Below are 20,269 nucleotides of genomic sequence, written 5' to 3'. Positions count from 1 at the left end.
CCATCCCTCCCCCAACAACCACCACCACAACCACAACCAATAACATCAACCAGGAAGGCGTTATCATTGTCCCCATCACCTTCCCCCCCGCCTACGTCTCCCCCGCCCCCCCTCCCCCCGGGGTAAGCGTGCTGGGGTCAGGTGAAGCTCCCCCAGGTGTTAAGGTGACCACTGGGCCTGGAGGTCATCGCGTGGTACAGGTGAGAAGTTGTAGTAGTAGTAGTAGTAGTAGTAGTAGTAGTAGGAGGAGGAGGAGGAGGAGGAATGATAGGGTAGTAGTAGTAGTAGTAGTAGTAGTAGTAGTAGTAGTAGTAGTAGTAGTAGTAGTAGTAGTAGTAATAGTATGTTATCTATCATTATAAAACACAAATACATCTGTTTTAATCACCTTCTAACCACAAAACACTAACAAAAACAGGTTAACCAAAAAAAGCAAGTTCATTTTACTTTACTGACCTGAAAACACCAACAATTTCAAGTAAACAAAACAAAACACAAAAAAACAAGTTCCCATTTTCTCTTTCCCTCAAACTCCACATTACGTCATCATTCCGCCTTCTCAACGGGATCACAATAACAACATCACCCTAATCTCTCCCCTAGATCCCGCCTGGGCTGGAATGGCGTGACGTCAGAGGCTCCTTCACCAATAAGGAAGCGCGGAGGACTTGGCGGGAAATCTTCAACGTGGTCCAGAGTCTTAAACGGGAGGAAAAGGCGAAGCGAGATGCCGACATGAAAAACACAGATATCAACGTTTCCGCAATTCGTACAGACTCACTCAGCGTTCCATTCGGCGTCACATTACCTGAAGTACAACGTTTAATCCAGGAATCGGACTTAAAACAACTGAAAAAGCTCAAAAAACGACTTCAGAAGCAGCTCCGGATAGCCCGACGTAACCAGCGGGCTACCCTACTAAGAGTCCCAAGCGGGGTGGCCAGTGTCCCTCCGAATGGCGTCACTGTAATATCCACGTCCTCCGGTGAAATGGTCATCAGAATACCGAATACGTTGAAATGGGTTGATGTTAAAGACTCATTCGTTAGCTCGGCCGAGAGGGAAGTGTGGAAACAGATATTTGAAAGCCGAAATGCAAATGCGGAGGTCATGAGGAGCGGTGTCACGGAGGTACTGGAAGGTTCTTGGGCCGTTTCCGATGCTATAGAAAGACGGTTATCGACGAGAGTTCTAACCGGGAAAGGAAAAGGGAAAAAGAAAGGAAAGAAGAAGAAGAAGAAGAAGAAGAGGAAGCAGAATGGTAACCGCCAACTTGTACAACTGAAGAATAAGATGACCAAGATAATAAAGAAGAATGATGAGAAATTGCTTGGTTCTATTGCGAAAAAGGAAAAGAGATCATCCGAGGAGAAGGAGAAGACGAGGAAAGGCGGAAAGAACAAAAGGAAGAGGAAGAAAAGGAAGAAGTTGAAGGCCATGAGAAAACAGCTGAGGAAAACGATGAAGAAAATAAAATCCATGAATAGGAAACTAAGAAAGGAGATAAAGAAAAATAAAAAGAAGAGGAATAGGAAACGGAAACGTAACTCGAGAAATGGAGAAGAAAATAAAGGAAAGAAGAAGAAGAAGGAAAAGAAGAATAAGAAGAAAAATAAAAACAAAATCCCAACCCGAAATTTAGAAGAAACGAAGAAAAACAAAAATAAAATCAAAGAAAATGGGAACGTGGTTACCAACTTACGCTCCACCACCGAAGAAAACGGAGCATTGAAGGACAGACCAAAGAAAGACAACAACAAACAAAAACAACTAAAAAATAAACAGAAACAGAACAAAAGGAAGAACAAGAACAAGAAAAACAAGGAGAAGAAGAGGAAGAACACGGGAAAGAAAAATAAGAGGAGAAGGAGGAGGAGGAAAAGGAAGGAGAAAATGAAGAAGAAACAAGAAAAAGAAAACAAGGAGAAAGAAACACAAGCAGTCACGAACCACTTAATAAGAACAGCTGATAAAGATAATAAAGACAAACTGGGTGAAGAAAATAAAAACAATAAAGTAAATAATAATAATGATAATAATAATAATCAAAATTCACTAATAAAACCATCGGAAAATAAAGAAATAAAAGAGGAAAAGAAGAAAAAAGAAGATAAGAAGAGAAAGAAGAAGAAAAAGAGGAATGCCAAGAAGAAAAGAAGAAAAGGGAAAAATAATAATAAGAAGAATAGAAAAGACAAGAAGAGGAATAAGAACAAGAAGAGGAAGAAAGAAAAAAAGAAGAAAGAAGAAAAGGATGCGATGTGGATTTGAAGTTGAAGGCAAAAAGGTAAAATAAAATATCTTGTTAAGTTTATTGTAGTGAACTGTGTAACTTTTCAATCACTTTTAGAACGATTTTTGTGTAGCTAATAACTCCCAGACCAACGGTGATATTAGTTTTATTTTTAGTTCTGTTTTCTTTGTGTCATATTTTTACGCTTGTAGTAGATCTTTTTTTATGTTTTTTTTTCTTAGTGTAAAAAGAATCACATCCAGTAGGCTATTTTTAGTTCTTTTTCGAATGCGATGTTTTGTTTCCTGCATGTGGTCATTCTCGCTGTTATTTTTTTCTTTTGTTTGCATTTTTTTGCATGTAGTATTTCTAGTTTATATTTTCTCGTATTTTATTTCCTTTAATTTTAGTTTTTTTTTCCTTAGTGTAAAAAAAATCACATCCAGTATTTTTATTTCTTTTTCGAATGCAATGTTTTGTTTTTTGTATGTGGTAATTCTAGGAGGTATATTTTTTTTGCATTTTTTTTGCATGTAGTATTTATAGTTTATATTTTCTCGTATTTGTTTTTTTCCTTAGTGTAAAAAAAATCACATCCAGTATTTTTATTTCTTTTTCGAATGCAATGTTTTGTTTTTTGTATGTTTTTTGTATTTTTTTTTGCATTTTTTTGCATGTAGTATTTCTAGTTTATATTTTCTCGTATTTCATTTCCTTTAATTTTAGTTGTTGTTTGTTTGCCTTGGAGTAGTGAGTGTCGTTTTAGTACTAACCGGTTCCTATCACCTGTTGTTTGTTTGTAGTCTAATGAATAAATTATATAGAACCTATTACAGGTTTTATGAACTCGTTTCATCTGTATTTCCTCCTGCCTACGACTTAAACTCTTTCAAGAGGAGGGTATCAGGACACCGCTCCTCCCGAAACTGACCTCTCTTTCGGCCACCTCTTTGGATTCTTTTTAGGAGCAGCGAGTAACGGGCTTTTTTTTATATTATTGTTTCCTTTTTTTGTGCCCTTGAGCTGTCTCCTTTGTTATTAAAAAAAGGATCAAGCCAGTGACTATATAAATCACATAAGACTTGCTTTTGCTTCGCTGAAAAGTGCAGTGGCCCGAGATCACACCGAGTCACTTCTCTGTCATGAAGGTTTACCCTACGATATGGATGTGGCGGCCCTGCTAACTGTGTGAGGCTTGCGGAGGCTCCACCTTAAGTGTTTTCATGAAAGGGATAAACTTATTCAACCACTTCTAGAACGATTCTTATATGGCTAACGTTGATATTAGTTTTTAGTTTAGTTTAGTTAATCAAAGACCTTCAATTTAGCCCGGTAGCAGCGGGGATCATGTTTCTTAATGGTCCCTCTAAGCGAGAAAAATGGGAAAAAATCATCACTCACACAAACCATTTCATAATAATATATATCAAAGCATTTGTGATAAGTTTATGTATCATCTATTTTAGGGGGTTTAAATCATGGCACAAATTTGGCCCGTCGCTGCTACACGGTAAAGCCACAAATTTGGCCCGTCGCTGCTACACGGTAAAGCCACAAATTTGGCCCGTCGCTGCTACACGGTAAAGCCACAAATTTGGCCCGTCGCTGCTACACGGTAAAGCCACAAATTTGGCCCGTCGTTGCTACACGGTAAAGCCACAATTTGGCCCCTCGCTGCTACGGTAAAGCCACAAATTTGGCCCGTCGCTGCTACACGGTAAAGCCACAAATTTGGCCCGTCGCTGCTACACGGTAAAGCCACAAATTTGGCCCGTCGCTGCTACACGGTAAAGCCACAAATTTGGCCCGTCGCTGCTACCGGGTTAAACTACGATCAGGTACAATTAATTCAAAACTTCTCATATTTATCTTTTTAATTCGTCTGACGTGACGTTTTACATACACGCCAAAAAATAATAGGCTATCAAGTGTTGAATATCTTTTTTTTCGAACATTTATATCTAGTTAATATGATGTATCTGCTTAGTCCGCTGAAAAAACACCTTGGTTACCTCTTTTAACGAGTCATGGATATCGTGGAGGATAAGGAAAGCTTTGCAACACGATATAAGTTTATTACGGAAGGGAAGGTCGGGGAGGGCAGACCAGGACGAGAAAAGAAGACAACAACATCTGATATTTTCTTCCCTGTTTGTTACCTGTCGTCTAATTAACAAAGATAAGGATGCAGGTAATTTATTCTTTTGTTTATTCATCTTTCAAAATAACGTAACTGATACAAATATAGATCGCACTTGGTTTAGTTCAAAGTTAAAGTCATATATATATTTTGGACATGCGACTTGTTATGATTATATATGAGTTAATTGATAAATATATATGTATAGATGTGTAATATATATCTCTCTAGTTTGCTCTAGTTTCTAATATACAACAATAGACTTTCTTCACTTTCAACGGTGCACTAGAAAAAAAAAGTAATTCTCCCTTAGCCGCAAAGAAAATAAAAGTATGATATTTTTTTTTTCAATCTTTAGTGCTCACTGTTTTGGAATTCTTCGCTCAGGTACAATTTCTTAAACACTTCTTATAACTAACTGATTTTTTTTATGTTTTAGAATCTGACGTCACGCTTCGCAAACTCAAAATTTTGGCCTATTTTCCCTCTGGACTTAAGTTGCCAAGTACCTCTACATTCATATATTTTCCCTTTCTCTGTTACGGGCATCTAAGGTGACTAATTCTTTCTATTATATGTAGTACGAAATTAAGAAAGAATGAAAGTCACCGATGATACCCACTTAAGAAATCGGAAAAGATGAAAATATAATGGTACTTGGCAACTCTGTCCACAAGAAAACAGTCCCGTTGTATGGATAACTTGAGTATAAGTTTAATATATATTTTTAAACATATAATTTGACATTCAATTTAGTTCATATTCAGTGCAATTTACATTTTGAACATTTTATTTGTCATTTTGATTATTTTAATGATCAGTTCAATTTCGTTTTTAGTTAATAGTCAGTGCTCTTTATTTTTAACATCTGAAGAGACCTTTTTATTTAGTCATGTTCAGTTCAATTTCTTTTTACCATCTGATTCGACATTTAAATTAAGTCAAAGATCAGTGCAGTTTGCTTTTTTACATATGAGTAGACGCATTAATTTAGTTCATACAATTTATTTTGAACATATGAATAATGTTTAATTGAAGTCTACGTTTATCGCAATTAATTTTTCAACAATGATCAGACATTTTAATTTAGTCAATGTTCAGTGCTCTTTATAACTATTTTTTTATATTTAACATCACGCGTTGCAAAGTAAAACCATCTAATTAAACACTTTCAATTTTAACTATGATCAGGTACAATTTATTTAAAACTTCTTATAATTATCTTCCTTTTTTTTTTAATCCGACGTGACTTGTTTTACACACACACCCCAAAAAATAATTAAGTAAGCGTTAGATATTTTTTCCGAACATTTAAAAGTAATATCGAGTAATATTTCCTCCCAGCGCAGAGACGGAGTTTTCGGCAAGATTTTAAGTTTTATATAATAGGTTGAAAATAATTTACACATACTCAGAAATCCCCTTCATCATCATTATTAGTATTAGTGTCATTATTAGTATTAGTATTGGTATTAGTATTACAGTGGTTACAGTTTGTACAGGTCGTTTCAGCGTTGTCTCTCGCATATGTGTCCTCTCCCTAACCCCACCACCACCACCCTGCCACAAGTAATTCACGAGATTGATCAATTATTTCTGAGATTCATCAAAATTTCAGTAAAGCTCAATATATTTCGGTAGATTTGGCAACACAGGCTGTACTTCCCACTTACGCTCTAATCTGACACTTGGAGATAGATGTGGCAGCGTGGCGGACAAAGAAACACAAGGAACAGACAACGCCGAAACGGTCTGGACAAACTGGTCTCACTATAGCTTCAGGGAAGACGAATGATATGTCCAAATCTTTACGAAGTGTAGCCAGAAATTCCGTCTCATTCGCTGACGTCATCACACCATTACGTCACACAGCACATGACCTCAAGAACACCTCGGAACACGTACACAGGCCACCATGACACGTACATAACACAGGTCACCAAAACACATACACATGACTGTCTCGGAACATAGACACAATACATGGTTTATCATTATTATATTATTATCGATATTATTACTTTTTATTTATCATTTCGTTCGACAATGAAGCACACAGATACTGAATTAGTGGAGTAAGTACGTAATACTTTCTGGATACCTGTTACATCGTGGTATAAGTGTATGTAGGTATATATTGATGTACGTGGGTAGAATATAGTAAGGTCGTTTTGGAAATGCGGAAGAGGAATAGAAGAGAGAGAGAGGAAAAGGATCATAAAGTCATAAGAGGGTTGAATGCTTTCCATCAAGTTTAAATAAGTTTGAAATCATGTTAATTTTTGTAATTTATAAGAGGAATAAGAAAGAGTATTAGTAGAAGTTAGATATTAGAAAGATATACTAGTAGGTTCAAATGCTTTCTCTTCAAGTTTAAATTAATCTGATGTTAAGTTTTGATAAGATAACAGAAGAAAGAGAGACAGAAAAGAGTTTATCAAGATCATTAGTAGATTCAAATACTTTCTTCTCATATTTAAATTAATCTGATGTTAAGTTTTGATAAGATAGCAGAAGAAAGAGAGACAGAAAAAAGTTTATCAAGGTCATTAGTAGATTCAAATACTTTCTTCTCATATCTAAATTAATCGGAAGTTAGGTTTTGATAAGATAGAAGAATAATGAGAGACAGAAAATAGTTTATCAAGATCATTAGTAGCTTAAATGTTTTCTTTTCAAATTTAAATTAATCGGAAGTTAGGTTTTAATAAGATAGCAGAAGAAAGAGACAGGAAGGAGTTTATCAAGATCATTAGTAGGTTTAAATGCTTTCTCATCAAGTTCAAATAAGTGGGAAATCTTTTTTTTTGTAATATATAAAAGAAACACAAGGGAGGGAAAAGGTAAAAGTCATTAGCAGGTTTAAATGCTTCTTATTACACCCAAAACAAGTAAAAATCATGTTCTTTTCAAATATAAGTGCCATTTTTCCCCTCCAGTTCAGTCTCCGTTAAAATATAAGACTTTCATTTTCTTCCTCATAGATGGCGCCACTCAACCTCTCGCTCCCTCTTAATCAAACCTCTCGCTCCATTATTATTATTATTATTATTATTATTATTATTATTATTATTATTTTTATTATGGACCCTATGTTAGGATTATTATGGCTGCTGTTATTTATTATTATTATTTTATTGTTTATTTATGTATTTTATTATTTTATTGTTTCTATTTTTAGTTCAAAGCGGCGTTATTTATTTATTTATTTATTTATTTATTATTGTTATTATCATTATTATTATCATTATTCCTCATTTCTTCTTCTTTTCAACCCCCCCCCCCTCTCTCTCTCTCTCTCTCTCTCTCTCTCTCTCTCTCTCTCTCTCAATCTAATCCATTAAACCCAAGAAAATCACCAAAATTCCTCCTTATTTGTTCTTCTTTTGCATCTACATAAAAAAATCTTCAATACCTTCATTTATTTATATCAGCAAGAGCCACAAGAGTTATAGGCACGTAAGTTCATCATCATCGTCATCATCATCATACGGGAGATTAGAGAAGGCAGATTATACAGTCTTAGTTAAATCCATATTATACACATATATTATTAACCCTGTATAGAGAGAAATGGGAAGGTTATACACACAGACAGTCGTATTTTTTTTAGAGTAAGTCCTTTTTGTTCATTTGTTACAGTGTTTTTGTCTTCTTTTGTTTGTTTATGTTTTCCGGTGAAGTTATTTTTTGGTGAGAAGAGAGAGAGAGAGAGAGAGAGAGAGAGAGAGAGAGAGAGAGAGAGAGAGAGAGAGAGAGAGAGAGAGAGAGAGAGAAGGTAAAGCGACGAAGATAGGCTATTGTTTATTTTTCTCTCTTTTTCTCTCTCTTATCTCTCTCTCATTCATCATAACTTTCACTATCATCAACATCATCATTATCTTTTTATTCTCTCATTCAAACATCCTTTCTCTCAACTTCTATTCATTTCCCTTTATTTTCGTCTTCAACAACTTCTAAAAACTCAAGGACAGAACACTGATTATTTTTATACAATTTTTTATTATCATTTATCTTATTCCATGCATATAAATTACCTAGGCCAGTGCTGTTCAACTTCTTCTTTTTATCCATATTTCCTCTTAATGTCGAAAATTCTAGAAACTTAAGAAGATAATTAAGTAAACTCTTCTATCTTTACTTCAATCCATTTTAGCGAGTCTGACAAAGTGAGTCTCATCATATGGTAACAGTGTCGTTCTTCTACCTCGTACTTGTTTATCGTGACAGCATGAATGCATCAATAGTTACCAGTCTATCTGTAACTACCCAGCCATAAAATAATAGATAAACTCTTCTTTCTTTTTAGTGAGTCTGACAAAGTGAGTCTCATCATATGGTAACAGTGTCGTTCTTTATCTCGTACCTGTTTATCGTGACAGCATGAATGTATTAATAATTGTATATCATCTTTAACTATTCAGCCAGCCAATTGAATCTCTTTATACAAGCATCCCTCCTTCCCCTTGTAGCCAGCCCATCCTAGCCAGCCCTTGGTCTTAATGAAAGCAGCTTAGTTTCCGATATTATATCTCACCTAAAATGAATATCAGCTTAGTTTCCGACATTATACCTCACCTAAAATGAATATCAGCTTAGTTTTCGACATTATACCTCACCTAAAATGAATATCAGCTTAGTTTTCGACATTATACCTCACCTAAAATGAATATCAGCTTAGTTTTCGACATTATACCTCACCTAAAATGAATATCAGCTTAGTTTCCGACGTTATACCTCACCTAAATGAATATCAGCTTAGTTTTCGACATTATACCTCACCTAAAATGAATATCAGCTTAGTTTTCGACATTATACCTCACCTAAAATGAATATCAGCTTAGTTTCCGACATTATACCTCACCTAAAATGAATATCAGCTTAGTTTTCGACATTATACCTCACCTAAAATGAATATCAGCTTAGTTTCCGACATTATACCTCACCTAAAATGAATATCAGCTTAGTTTTCGACATTATACCTCACCTAAAATGGATATCAGCTTAGTTTTCGACATTATACCTCACTTAAAATGAATATCAGCTTAGTTTCCGACATTATACCTCACCTAAAATGAATATCAGCTTAGTTTTCGACATTATACCTCACCTAAAATGAATATCAGCTTAGTTTTCGACATTATACCTCACCTAAAATGAATATCAGCTTAGTTTTCGACATTATACCTCACCTAAAATGAATATCAGCTTAGTTTTCGACGTTATACCTCACCTAAAATGAATATCAGCTTAGTTTCCGACATTATACCTCACCTAAAATGAATATCAGCTTAGTTTTCGACGTTATACCTCACCTAAAATGAATATCAGCTTAGTTTCCGACATTATACCTCACCTAAAATGAATATCAGCTTAGTTTTCGACATTATACCTCACCTAAAATGAATATCAGCTTAGTTTTCGACATTATACTTCACCTAAAATGAATATCAGCTTAGTTTTCGACATTATACTTCACCTAAAATGAATATCAGCTTAGTTTCCGACATTATACCTCACCTAAAATGAATATCAGCTTAGTTTTCGACATTATACCTCACTTAAAATGAATATCAGCTTAGTTTCCGACATTATACCTCACTTAAAATGAATATCAGCTTAGTTTCCGACATTATACCTCACCTAAAATGAATATCAGCTTAGTTTTCGACATTATACCTCACTTAAAATGAATATCAGCTTAGTTTCCGACATTATACCTCACCTAAAATGAATATCAGCTTAGTTTCCGACATTATACCTCACCTAAAATGGATACGATAGTTTTTATTTCCTTAGGTTTAAATTGGTGTTAGTTTAATCTTGCTTCGTTTTTCTGTGGGCTGGGTATTTACAGATAACTGGTTACTATTGGTAGACTCATGCTGTCACGATAAACAGGTACGGGGTTAAAGAAGAGTGTTGTCATATGGTGAGTCTCGCTTTGTCGGACTCGCTAAAATGGATATGATTTTGTATTTGTTTTCGTCATGTTTAATTTGGTGTTAGTTGAATCTTATTACGTTTTTTTATATAGTTAGGTTGAATAGCGCTGGTTTAGGTTGATATGTTTGCTATGTTATTGTATTGTTGGTTGTCTAGTGTACGTTGTTTTGGTTACTGATATTTTGTTTTTTATTCGTGTGTCAAGTTTCTTAACTCTTTATTTTATTTTTTTGTTTTTATTTGTTTTATTTTTGCTGACAAGGTGTAACTTTTTTTTTCTTTGTCTTCATTTTCTTGTTCTTGTTCCTCTTCTTCTTCTTCTTCTTCTTCTTCTTCTTCTGTTAGTGATTTGCCGCTTGTTCCTTTTCTTTTTTTTCCTTCATTTTTACTTTTCTTACATTTTTTCTCCTATTTTTTTCTCCATTGATCACTTCTCTTTTCTTTACATATTTTCCGTTTTTCGTATCTTTTCCATTTCTTTTCTTTTATACTTTCAAATTACTTCATTTTTTTTTCCAATTTCTTATATTTAGGACCAAAGCGCGAGGGGCCCTTCACTTTTCACAATGAAGGAAGGAAGACAAGAACGAAAGGAAGAAAAGAAGGAAACTAAGAAAGGAAGGAAGGAAGGAAGCAAAGATGGAAAGGCAAGGAATTAAGAAGAAAGAGGAAAAACGAGATAATGAATGAATGAAGGAAGGAAGGAAGGAAAGTAGAATGACAGTGGAGGTGAGAACAGTAGTAGTAGTAGTCGTAGTAGTAGTAGTAGTAGTAGTAGTAGTAGTAGTAGTAGTAACACCACCACCAATACCAACCAACCAAATCACATCATCACAAATACTCAAACTCAACCAAACTCAAACCAAAACCACATCATCATAATCATCAGCTTGTCACCAGCAGCGCCACCCTTCCTCCTTCTCAACGGGACTCGAGGAAGTGGATGACACAGGGGTCGTGGGCGCAGGTCCCCCCGGCGTCGTACTTCCCGGGGCGGCTGAGGGTGGAGAAGGTGGACCCGGCGGCGGCGAGGCAGTCCAGGGAGCGGGCGGGGCAGGCGGCTTCAAGGGCGGAGGACAGCACGGCGTCACACTCATGCCCGCTGATGCCCTGACTGGCGCCCTGGGGAGACAAGGACAGGGGGGTGAGACATCTGATTTTATTTGTGTTTTGCTATCACTATCTATCTATCCATGTATATACCAGGCCGGGACCACGGAGACGGGAGTATACATGCCCTTACACACACACACACACACACACACACACACACACACACACACACACACACACACACACAGTACATTCATAGCATAGCATAGCATAGCATAGTAATACAGCATATTCTGCAATTTTTTTTATCGCTAATTCTTTTTTATCTCAGTGTGTGTGTGTGTGTGTGTGTATTGAGTATTTTGTATAACATCGTACATCTGTGTTAACTGATTAATTAACTGATATCCCCCTTCGCCTCCCGTCCCCGGCACTCACGCAGCTGTAGCAGATCTCGTGCTTGATGCAGGCGGGCAGGAACACCTGGCCCTCGTCCCCGACCTTCACGCTCACGTCGCTGCAGCTGTGAAGGATCATCCACAGCACCGGGCATTCTGAGGGGCAGGGGCGGAGGTGAGTACTGTGTTATGATGTTCGTCACCTACTACTACTACTACTACTACTACTACTACTACTACTACTACTACTACTACTACTACTACTATTACTACTACTACCTCTACTCACCTTCCTTATCATTTCCCAAGAACAGGTCGGCAATATCATCTCCTCTTCTCAATCTCCTCCTCACACTCCTCTTCTGGTTGCCTCCTCCTACTCCTCCCTCCATGCTCCTCCTCCTCCACTCCTCTTCCTCCTCCTCCTCCTCCTCCTCCCTCTGTGCTGCTGCCCTCTTCCTCTCCTGTTCTATAAGCTGGATTTCTCTTCGTCCGCCAAGCTGGAGGAGAGAAATGGGGTGAGTGAGTGAGTCAATTCTTTTTATCTGTTTTGTTACCTGTTGGAAAGAGTGAAAATGAAAGGCATTGAAAGAAAGGTTGGGATTGGCTTTTTTATATTTGTTTTGTTTTGTTTTGTTTAATTGTGGGTTTATTGATTTGGTTGTTTATCATTTGTTTGTTTATTTTCTTTCTTTGTTTCTTTCTGTCTGTCTTTTCTTTCTTTCTCTCTCTATCTATCTTTCTTTTTCAACTCGTTCATTCTTTCTTTATTCACTTGTTAGTTTTGTTAGATAGTTAGTTAGTTAGTTAGTTAGCTTTGCATATACACTCTCTACTTTACATATCCATTCACATGTCATTTTACTTTATTAGGCTCGTATAACATAATTTTTACCGCCCAAATCAAAACCAAAACAAGAAAAACACGTAAAACAAAAAAAACTTTAGGCTCGTGGGTCACCGTTCTTCCCGCCACACTCACCCTCCTCTCACATCAAAACAAAACACTAATACAACACAAAATAAAGACCTTAGAACCAAATCATTAGGCCCACTCACCCTCCTCTCCTATCAAAACAAAACAAATTATACAATACTTAAGAAAGCGTAAAACAAAAAACATTAGGCTCGTGGATCACCGTTCTTCCCGCCACTCACTTTCCTCTCAAAACAAAACACTAATACAACACAAAATAAAGACCTTAGAACCAAATCATTAGGCCTACTCACCCTCCTCTCCTATCAAAACAAAACAAAACACTAATACAAAACTAAAGAAAGCGTAAAAAAAAAAAAAAATTAGGCTCGTGAATCACCGTTCTTCCCGCCACACTCACCCTCCTCTCACACCAAAACAAAACACCGATACAACACAAAATAAAGACCTTAGAACCAAATCATTAGGCCTACTCACTCTCCTCCCTGCCTGTTCCTGCTGGAGGCGCTGCATTTGGCTCAGAGACTCGCGCATATGGTTAAGGGCGTCCATACGAAGAACTGCCCTGCTCATCTCCCTGTGCTCAGCCTCCTCCTGTGTGCCCGACCTTGGCCATTCTGCTGTACCTTGGGCCTCTTGCGCCATCACTGCCTCCACCTCTGTTAGCGTAGGGGGAAGGGAGTTAGTGGTACGGGTGGGTTAGAGGTGATGGTTAGTGGGTGGGAGAGTGGGGTTAGGTTAGTGGTTTGTGGTGGTGGATAGTTCTTCGTGGTGTTGATATAAAGAAAGTAGTGGTTAGTGGAGGGGGGTTAGTGGTACGGGTGGGTTAGAGGTGATGGTTAGTGCGTGGGAGAGTGGTGTTAGGTTAGTGTTAGTGTTAGTGTTAGTGGTGGGAAGGGATAGTTTTTTAGTGGTGTTAATATTGAGAATGAGAACAAAAAGTAGTGGTTAGTGGAGGGGGGTTAGTGGTACGGGTGGGTTAGAGGTGATGGTTAGTGGGTGGGAGAAGGGTGTTAGGATAGTGTTAGTGTTAGTGTTAGTGGTGGGAAGGGATAGTTTTTTAGTGGTGTTAATATTGAGAATGAGAACAAAAAGTAGTGGTTAGTGGAGGGGGGTTAGTGGTACGGGTGGATTAGAGGTGATGGTTAGTGGGTGGGAGGAGGGTGTTAGGATAGTGTTAGTGTTAGTGTTGAGAATGACAACAGAAAGTAGTGGTTAGTGGAGGGGGGTTAGTGGTACGGGTGGGTTAGAGGTGATGGTTAGTGGGTGGGAGAAGGGTGTTAGGTTAGTGTTAGTGTTAGTGGTGGGAAGGGATAGTTTTTTCGTGGTGTTAATGTTGAGAATGAGAACAGAAAGTAGTGGTTAGTGGAGGGGGGTTAGTGGTACGGGTAGGTTAGAGGTGATGGTTAGTGGGTGGGAGAGTGGTGTTAGGATAGTGTTAGTGTTAGTGTTAGTGGTGGGAAGGGATAGTTTTTTCGTGGTGTTAATATTGAGAATGAGAACAGAAAGTAGTGGTTAGTGGAGGGGGGTTAGTGGTACGGGTGGATTAGAGGTGGTGGGAGATTGGTGCTAGGTTAGTGTAGGTAGGGGTTTGTGGTTAGTGGTTAGTGGTGGGAAGGGATAGTGTTTTCGTGGTATTGATAAGTAGGAGTAAATAATAATAATAGAAAATAACAATAGATCAAAAATAGCCTAGCATAGTCGAGAAACATTCATTGACAACCGAAAAAGTAAGAAAAAGTAAGAAAAAATAAGAAATAAAAGGAGTAAAGTAAATAATAAAGATAAAAATAAAATAATAGAAAAAAGTATAGCCTAGCCTAGTCGAGAAACATTCATTGACAGCCAGAAAAGTAAGAAAAAGTAAGAAAACAGTAAGAAAAAGTAAGAAAAGTAGGAGTAAAGTAAATAATAACAATAAATAATAACACTAGAAAAAAAAGTATAGCCTAGCCTAATCGAGGAACTTTCATTGACAACCGAAAAAGTAAGAAAAAAGTAATAAAAAGTAAGAAAAGTAGGAGTAAAGTAAAAATAAATAGCAATAGATAATAACAATAGAAAAAAATATATAGCCTAGCCTAGTCGAGAAACATTCATTGACAGCCAAAAAAACAACTCTTCAATAATAATTCTGTATCCATATCTGCATTCCGCCATGAATTAATATTTTATGACTGACAAATTCCAGCCAGAAAAAACCCACGCCGGGAACGAGAACAAATTTATATTCCAATAATAAAAAAAGGGAATAATTTCGCGCGTGATCGAATGACTTCACCAAAACATAATCAGCTGTTTTTTGTTATGGCGGCCACGTGGAAGCGGAGGTCTCGTGGAAAAGTATTCATATTTTTTGCAATTTAAGTGGTTTTAGGACACTGTAGGCACTTAGACGGGTGTGCAAGTGGAAGATAAGGACTTAGTGCATGTGTGGAAGTGGAAGAGAAGTGGAAAAACAAAGAAATAAGATGCAAAATATGAAAAGAAGTGGAAGTGGGGTCGGAAGTATCTTAAAAAAGTATTCATATTATTTTACGATATAAGTGGTTTTAAGACGCGCAAGGCACTTAAGTGGGTATGCAAGTGGAAGATAAAGAGATAGTGTATATGTGGAAGTGGAAGAAAAGTGGAGGAACGAGTGAATAAGAAGAGAAAGCAAGAGGAGAAGAGGAGGAAGCGGAGGAGGAAGATGAGAGGGTTAGAGAACGGACGAAAAATTTGGAACTTGGGTAAGCGAATCCACTTCTTTGTTTGTCTGCACTTTGAACCTCTTGTTGATCCTCTTGTTCGTGCGTGTGTGTGTGTGTGTGTGTGTGTGTGTGTGTACCCGCTGCTGTAAGGAGATAAAACACACACATGGTTATTGTCTGACACACACACACACACACACACACACACACACACACTCATCACGCCATCTCTCTCTCTCTCTCTCTCTCTCTCTCTCTCTCTCTAAGCTTCTAGTCTCTTTGATCTTTTGGTGCAAGAGCAGAAATGAGAGAGAGAGAGAGAGAGAGAGAGAGAGAGAGAGAGAGAGAGAGAGAGAGAGAGAGATGGATTACATGGTTGGTGGCCCCGTGTAATTGATAGTGTGAGAGAGAGAGAGAGAGAGAGAGAGAGAGAGAGAGAGAGAGAGAGAGCGGGTGGGGGCGGGAGGCGGGGGGAGACAGACAGACAAATGGAACAGCCTGGGAATGAGAAAAGCAACACACACACACACACACACACACACACACACACACACACACACGTACTCACTTTAACATACCGTAACCTTACCTTTGAACACACTCTCTCTCTCTCTCTCTCTCTCTCTCTCTCTCTCTCTCTCTCTCTCTCTCTCTCACACACACACCATCACTAACCTTTTAATTTATCCTTCACAAACTGCAAAATCTCAGGGTTGTTGATGATATCCTGCAGGGAGACTAAGGTTGGGGCTGTTGATGACGATGATGGCACCCTCTTCCTCTTCCTCTTGTCCTCGTCCGCCTCTGGTTCAAACTCTGCATAGGCCATCCTCTTTCTCTTCTGCCCAACCGACCTAGCAATACTCTTGAAATACTCTCTGGTTAGGAAGTCATCAATGTCCTTATCCCCCTCTTCCTCCTCCTCCTCTTCCTCCTCCTCATCCTCTCCTCTTTTCTCCCATTTGAAGTAGTCGCTGAAGGCCCTCTTGCTCCTGTGGTCGCGGTGGTGTGGCGCTGAGGTCGTGGTGAGAGCCATGGAGGTGGTTGTGGCAAGGCGGTGGTGAGGCTTGGTGGTGGTTGTTGTGGTGGTTTTGGGTTTCCGAGTCGGTGGTGCCGTGTTGATAGTTTTCCTGCGCTTGGTTGCTTGTGTGGTGGCCGGTGAGTTGGTGGTAGAGGTCGCTGTGGTTGTGGGTGTGGTGTTCCTCTTCCTCCTTCTGATCATCATGGCGGGGTCGCGAATTGAGGAGGAGGAGGAGGAGGAGGGAGTCTTCTGCTGTTCCTCCTGCTGTCGCTGCTCATCTCTGACCCTCCAGTATCTCCCAGCCGCTGAGGTCAAATACTGCTGTGGCTTCTTCGCTCTCACAGACTCAGCATCCTCAAAGGGCATCTCCTCCTCGCTGTACTTCGGGCTGACCTCCGTGGCGCGCTTCCTAACGTAGCTCAGGGCATCGTAGAACCGGCCAGTTGCAGTTGGGGCCATGGTCTTCGTAGCTACAGGTGAAACAGGTAAGCTAGGTACGTTCTCATTTACGTAGTAGTAAGGTGGGATGAGAGGTGGATAGCCTTCAGTATCATCAACATCCTCATCTTCAAAGCGTTTCCCATATTCGTACATTTGGTTAAGTCTCTGAAGGTCTGAGTAAGGGAGGCCATATAGATGGTTTACATAAGAGTTGTCAGTCATTGCTACCCGACCTGGCCCATTCATGTCCTCCTCTGGTACCTCGTGGAAATACCCTTCATTCTCCAGCATCAACTCCTTCTTCTCCCTCTCCTCCGCCTCCTTCTCCTCCTCCTCCAAAGCCTCCATCAGCTGTTCCTGGTTCATGATGTTACGTTCCCTGAATAGCGACGGTCGTGGGTAGATAGGATAGTCGGGGTAGTCCATTCCTGCCTCTTGGTCGTTCCCTTCTTCTGGTAGTTGTAGGTCGTCTTCGTAGTCGTAGTGCATCGGTTGGTAATTTCTTTTTCTGTACAGTGGATACCGATACCTGTTAAGAGAGAGAGTGAGAGTGAGAGAGAGAGAGAGCGGGGGGGGGAGAGGGAGAGAGAGAGATTGGTTAGGTTAGTTTTATTCACACTTTGGTTGGGTTGGCATCTGTGTGTGTGTGTGTGTGTGTGTGTGTGTGTGTGTGTGTGTGTGTGTGTTCCAGAGCTAGTCTAAGTTATTTTTTGTACTTCTTTCTCTCTTTATTTAGTTAGTTGAGAAGTCGTCCAGAGAGAGAGAGAGAGAGAGAGAGAGAGAGAGAGAGAGAGAGAGAGAGAGAGAGAGAGAGAGAGAGAGAGTGGAGAAAAAGAAATATACTCGACGAGAGAGAGAGAAAGAGAAAATTAAAGACAGGGATTACTGAAGATCATCCTGAGAGAGAGAGAGAGAGAGAGAGAGAGAGAGAGAGAGAGAGAGAGAGAGAGAGAGAGAGAGATGAACAGAATTACAAAAGGAAGGATTTCAAGACAATTCCCAGAGAGAGAGAGAGAGAGAGAGAGAGAGAGAGAGAGAGAGAGAGAGAGAGAGAGAGAGATAGCTCTACCCACCTTCTCACTGAGGCCAATTGCTTCCATGCAGAATAAGGCCTGAGGGTGTAAATTAGGTATTAGTGTATGTGTGTGTATGTGTGTGTATGTGCGTGTGTATGTGTGTATGTATGTATAAGTATCCCTTCTATGTGCGCGTCAGTGTTAGAAGGTGTGTATGTGTTGAATAGTGGGGAGATGTATATGTGTGTATGTATGTATGTATGTATGTATGTATGTATCCGGAGCTGCCTGGCTGCTGGTGGTATACATAACTACACATACATAAGGATACATACTGTTCTTAAGCATCCTATTAGCATACATACTAACTAGGGAGAAGGAGGAGGAGGAGGAGGAGGAGGAGAGAAGAGCTGTATATCTATCTAAAAAAGGAAGATGGAAGGGAGGGAAAGAGGTGGAGGAGATGAAGGGGGAGGATGCTGGGAAGGGAAATAAGAGGAGGAGGAGGAGGAGGAGGAGGAGGAGGAGGAGGAGGAGGAGAAGAAGGAGGTTATCTAAATACACTATACATATTCTAAGTCATATTTGCTCTCTGTTCTCATGTTGCAATTCGTGTATGCTAAAGTTACCCTTGCAAGGTGTCTACGTGGGACTCCGTTTTCTCTACCCATAATAATAATAATAATAATAATGATAATAATAATAATAATAGTTGGACTTAATATTCGTATGATACTGAGTCCTAAAAAATTCTTGTGAAAAAACGTAAAGAAAAGAGAAATAAAAAGTATAACAATAAGATTAGTCAGAGAGAGAGAGAGAGAGAGAGAGAGAGAGAGAGATGAAAAGACCAGTTGGGAGAAAAAAGAAATAACGGAACATTGTAAATTTAAGCAGCTTAGAGAGAGAGAGAGAGAGAGAGAGAGAGAGAGAGAGAGAGAGAGAGAGAGAGAGAGAGAGAGAGAGAGAGAATAACGTAAAATAACCACAGAACAAAGAAGAGAGAGAGAGAGAGAGAGAGAGAGAGAGAGAGAGAGAGAGAGAGAGAGAGAGAGAGAGAGATCAAAACAAAACACTAATATAACTTCAAATAACCACAAAACAAACAAAAAACACAAAAAAAACGAAAAACATGACAAAAAAACACTATCTACACACCACACAAACACACTAACACACACACAAACAAAGAGGTAAACAAAAACAACAGGTAACCAACTAACTAACTAACTAACTACCTAATTAACTTACCTGTGGACGCCGCTGACACGCCTATAGTTGGAGTAAGGTATGGTCGCCGATTTTGGAGGGGGCGCCGGTCCCCTTCTCTTGGGTCTAAGGAGGAGGGGGCTGTCGTGGTCTGGGGGGCTGAGGTGGGTGGTGGTGGTGGTGGTGATGGAGGTGTGTGGTGATGATGGTGGCGCCGCTGACACCACCACCACCATCATCACCACCGCGGCCACAACTGACAGCTGGCTCATCCTGTCTGGGGGAAGAATGGAAGGTTAGGTTAGGTTAGGTTAAGTATGGGTAGGTGAGATTAGGAGGGAATTGGTGGTATATGTCAGGTTAGATAAGGTCTGGTTAGGTTTAGTTAGGTTACGTAATGTTAGGATAAGATTAGATTAGGTTAGGAGGGAATGGGTGTTAGTTTTTTAATGTTAGGAAAGGTGGAAGGTTACGTTAGGAAAGGTTAGATTTCGGTTTGGTTAGGTTTGGTTTGGTTAAGTAAGGTTTGGTTAGGTCACTATAAACACTTGCCCGCGCCACTAAACGACTGGGACCGACCACCAGGCCCAACCAAGAAGGTCTACCAAGGCCATAGACAGAACGTAATATATCGTCACTCTCATAAAATAATCGCCTAAGTCATTTTTAAGCGATTTCCAGGTTTTTGTCTACACCAATTTTTTAACAGTTTTTGTAGAGTTCTATTCGTCATTCAGGGTTCGAGTGTTCTAGAATTGGCCTTTTCATTTCTGCCTAAATCTTAACCCGGTAGCAGCGACGGGCCAAATTTGTGGCTTTACCGTATAGCAGCGACGGGCCAAATTTGTGGCTTTACCGTATAGCAGCGACGGGCCAAATTTGTGGCTTTACCGTATAGCAGCGACGGGCCAAATTTGTGGCTTTACCGTATAGCAGCGACGGGCCAAATTTGTGGCTTTACCGTATAGCAGCGACCGGCCAAATTTGTGGCTTTACCGTATAGCAGCGACGGGCCAAATTTGTGGCTTTACCGTATAGCAGCGACGGGCCAAATTTGTGGCTTTACCGTATAGCAGCGACGGGCCAAATTTGTGGCTTTACCGTATAGCAGCGACGGGCCAAATTTGTGGCTTTACCGTATAGCAGCGACGGGCCAAATTTGTGGCTTTACCGTATAGCAGC

The 20,269-nt window shown here is 39.3% G+C and overlaps 2 protein-coding genes across 2 annotated transcripts in view; one reads left to right on the top strand and one right to left on the bottom strand.

Moving 5' to 3' along the window:
- On the top strand, window positions 1–2,762 carry LOC127010042 (glutamic acid-rich protein-like). The gene is made up of 2 exons (XM_050883760.1): window positions 1–200; window positions 604–2,762. Exon 2 carries the CDS (start codon window positions 736–738, stop codon window positions 2,269–2,271), a length of 1,536 nt encoding a protein of 511 aa, XP_050739717.1. The 5' UTR covers window positions 1–200; window positions 604–735; the 3' UTR covers window positions 2,272–2,762.
- Window positions 2,763–5,632: 2,870 nt separating this feature from the next.
- The window catches only part of LOC127010041 (uncharacterized), a 43,211-nt gene continuing 28,574 nt past the window's right edge, over window positions 5,633–20,269 (bottom strand). The window contains exons 2-12 of the mRNA XM_050883759.1: window positions 19,130–19,364; window positions 17,936–17,974; window positions 16,076–17,391; window positions 13,185–13,366; window positions 12,060–12,270; window positions 11,811–11,926; window positions 10,135–11,441; window positions 9,853–9,929; window positions 9,438–9,770; window positions 9,156–9,396; window positions 5,633–9,074 (exon numbers count right to left, since the gene is read on the bottom strand). Of these exons, the coding sequence (XP_050739716.1) occupies window positions 11,241–11,441; window positions 11,811–11,926; window positions 12,060–12,270; window positions 13,185–13,366; window positions 16,076–17,391; window positions 17,936–17,974; window positions 19,130–19,359 (2,295 nt within the window). The 5' untranslated portion in view covers window positions 19,360–19,364 and the 3' untranslated portion in view covers window positions 5,633–9,074; window positions 9,156–9,396; window positions 9,438–9,770; window positions 9,853–9,929; window positions 10,135–11,240. The remainder of the gene's footprint in view (window positions 9,075–9,155; window positions 9,397–9,437; window positions 9,771–9,852; window positions 9,930–10,134; window positions 11,442–11,810; window positions 11,927–12,059; window positions 12,271–13,184; window positions 13,367–16,075; window positions 17,392–17,935; window positions 17,975–19,129; window positions 19,365–20,269) is intronic.

Source organism: Eriocheir sinensis, chromosome 42, assembly GCF_024679095.1.
Source record: "Eriocheir sinensis breed Jianghai 21 chromosome 42, ASM2467909v1, whole genome shotgun sequence".
NCBI classification, from domain to species: Eukaryota; Metazoa; Arthropoda; class Malacostraca; order Decapoda; family Varunidae; genus Eriocheir; species Eriocheir sinensis.
This window is presented reverse-complemented; position numbering and strand designations above follow the sequence as displayed.

What these genes read in the sequence shown, in the direction of transcription:
- LOC127010042 (XM_050883760.1), top strand. Translation starts at nt 736, where the DNA reads ATGAAAAACACAGATATCAACGTTTCCGCAATTCGTACAGACTCACTC.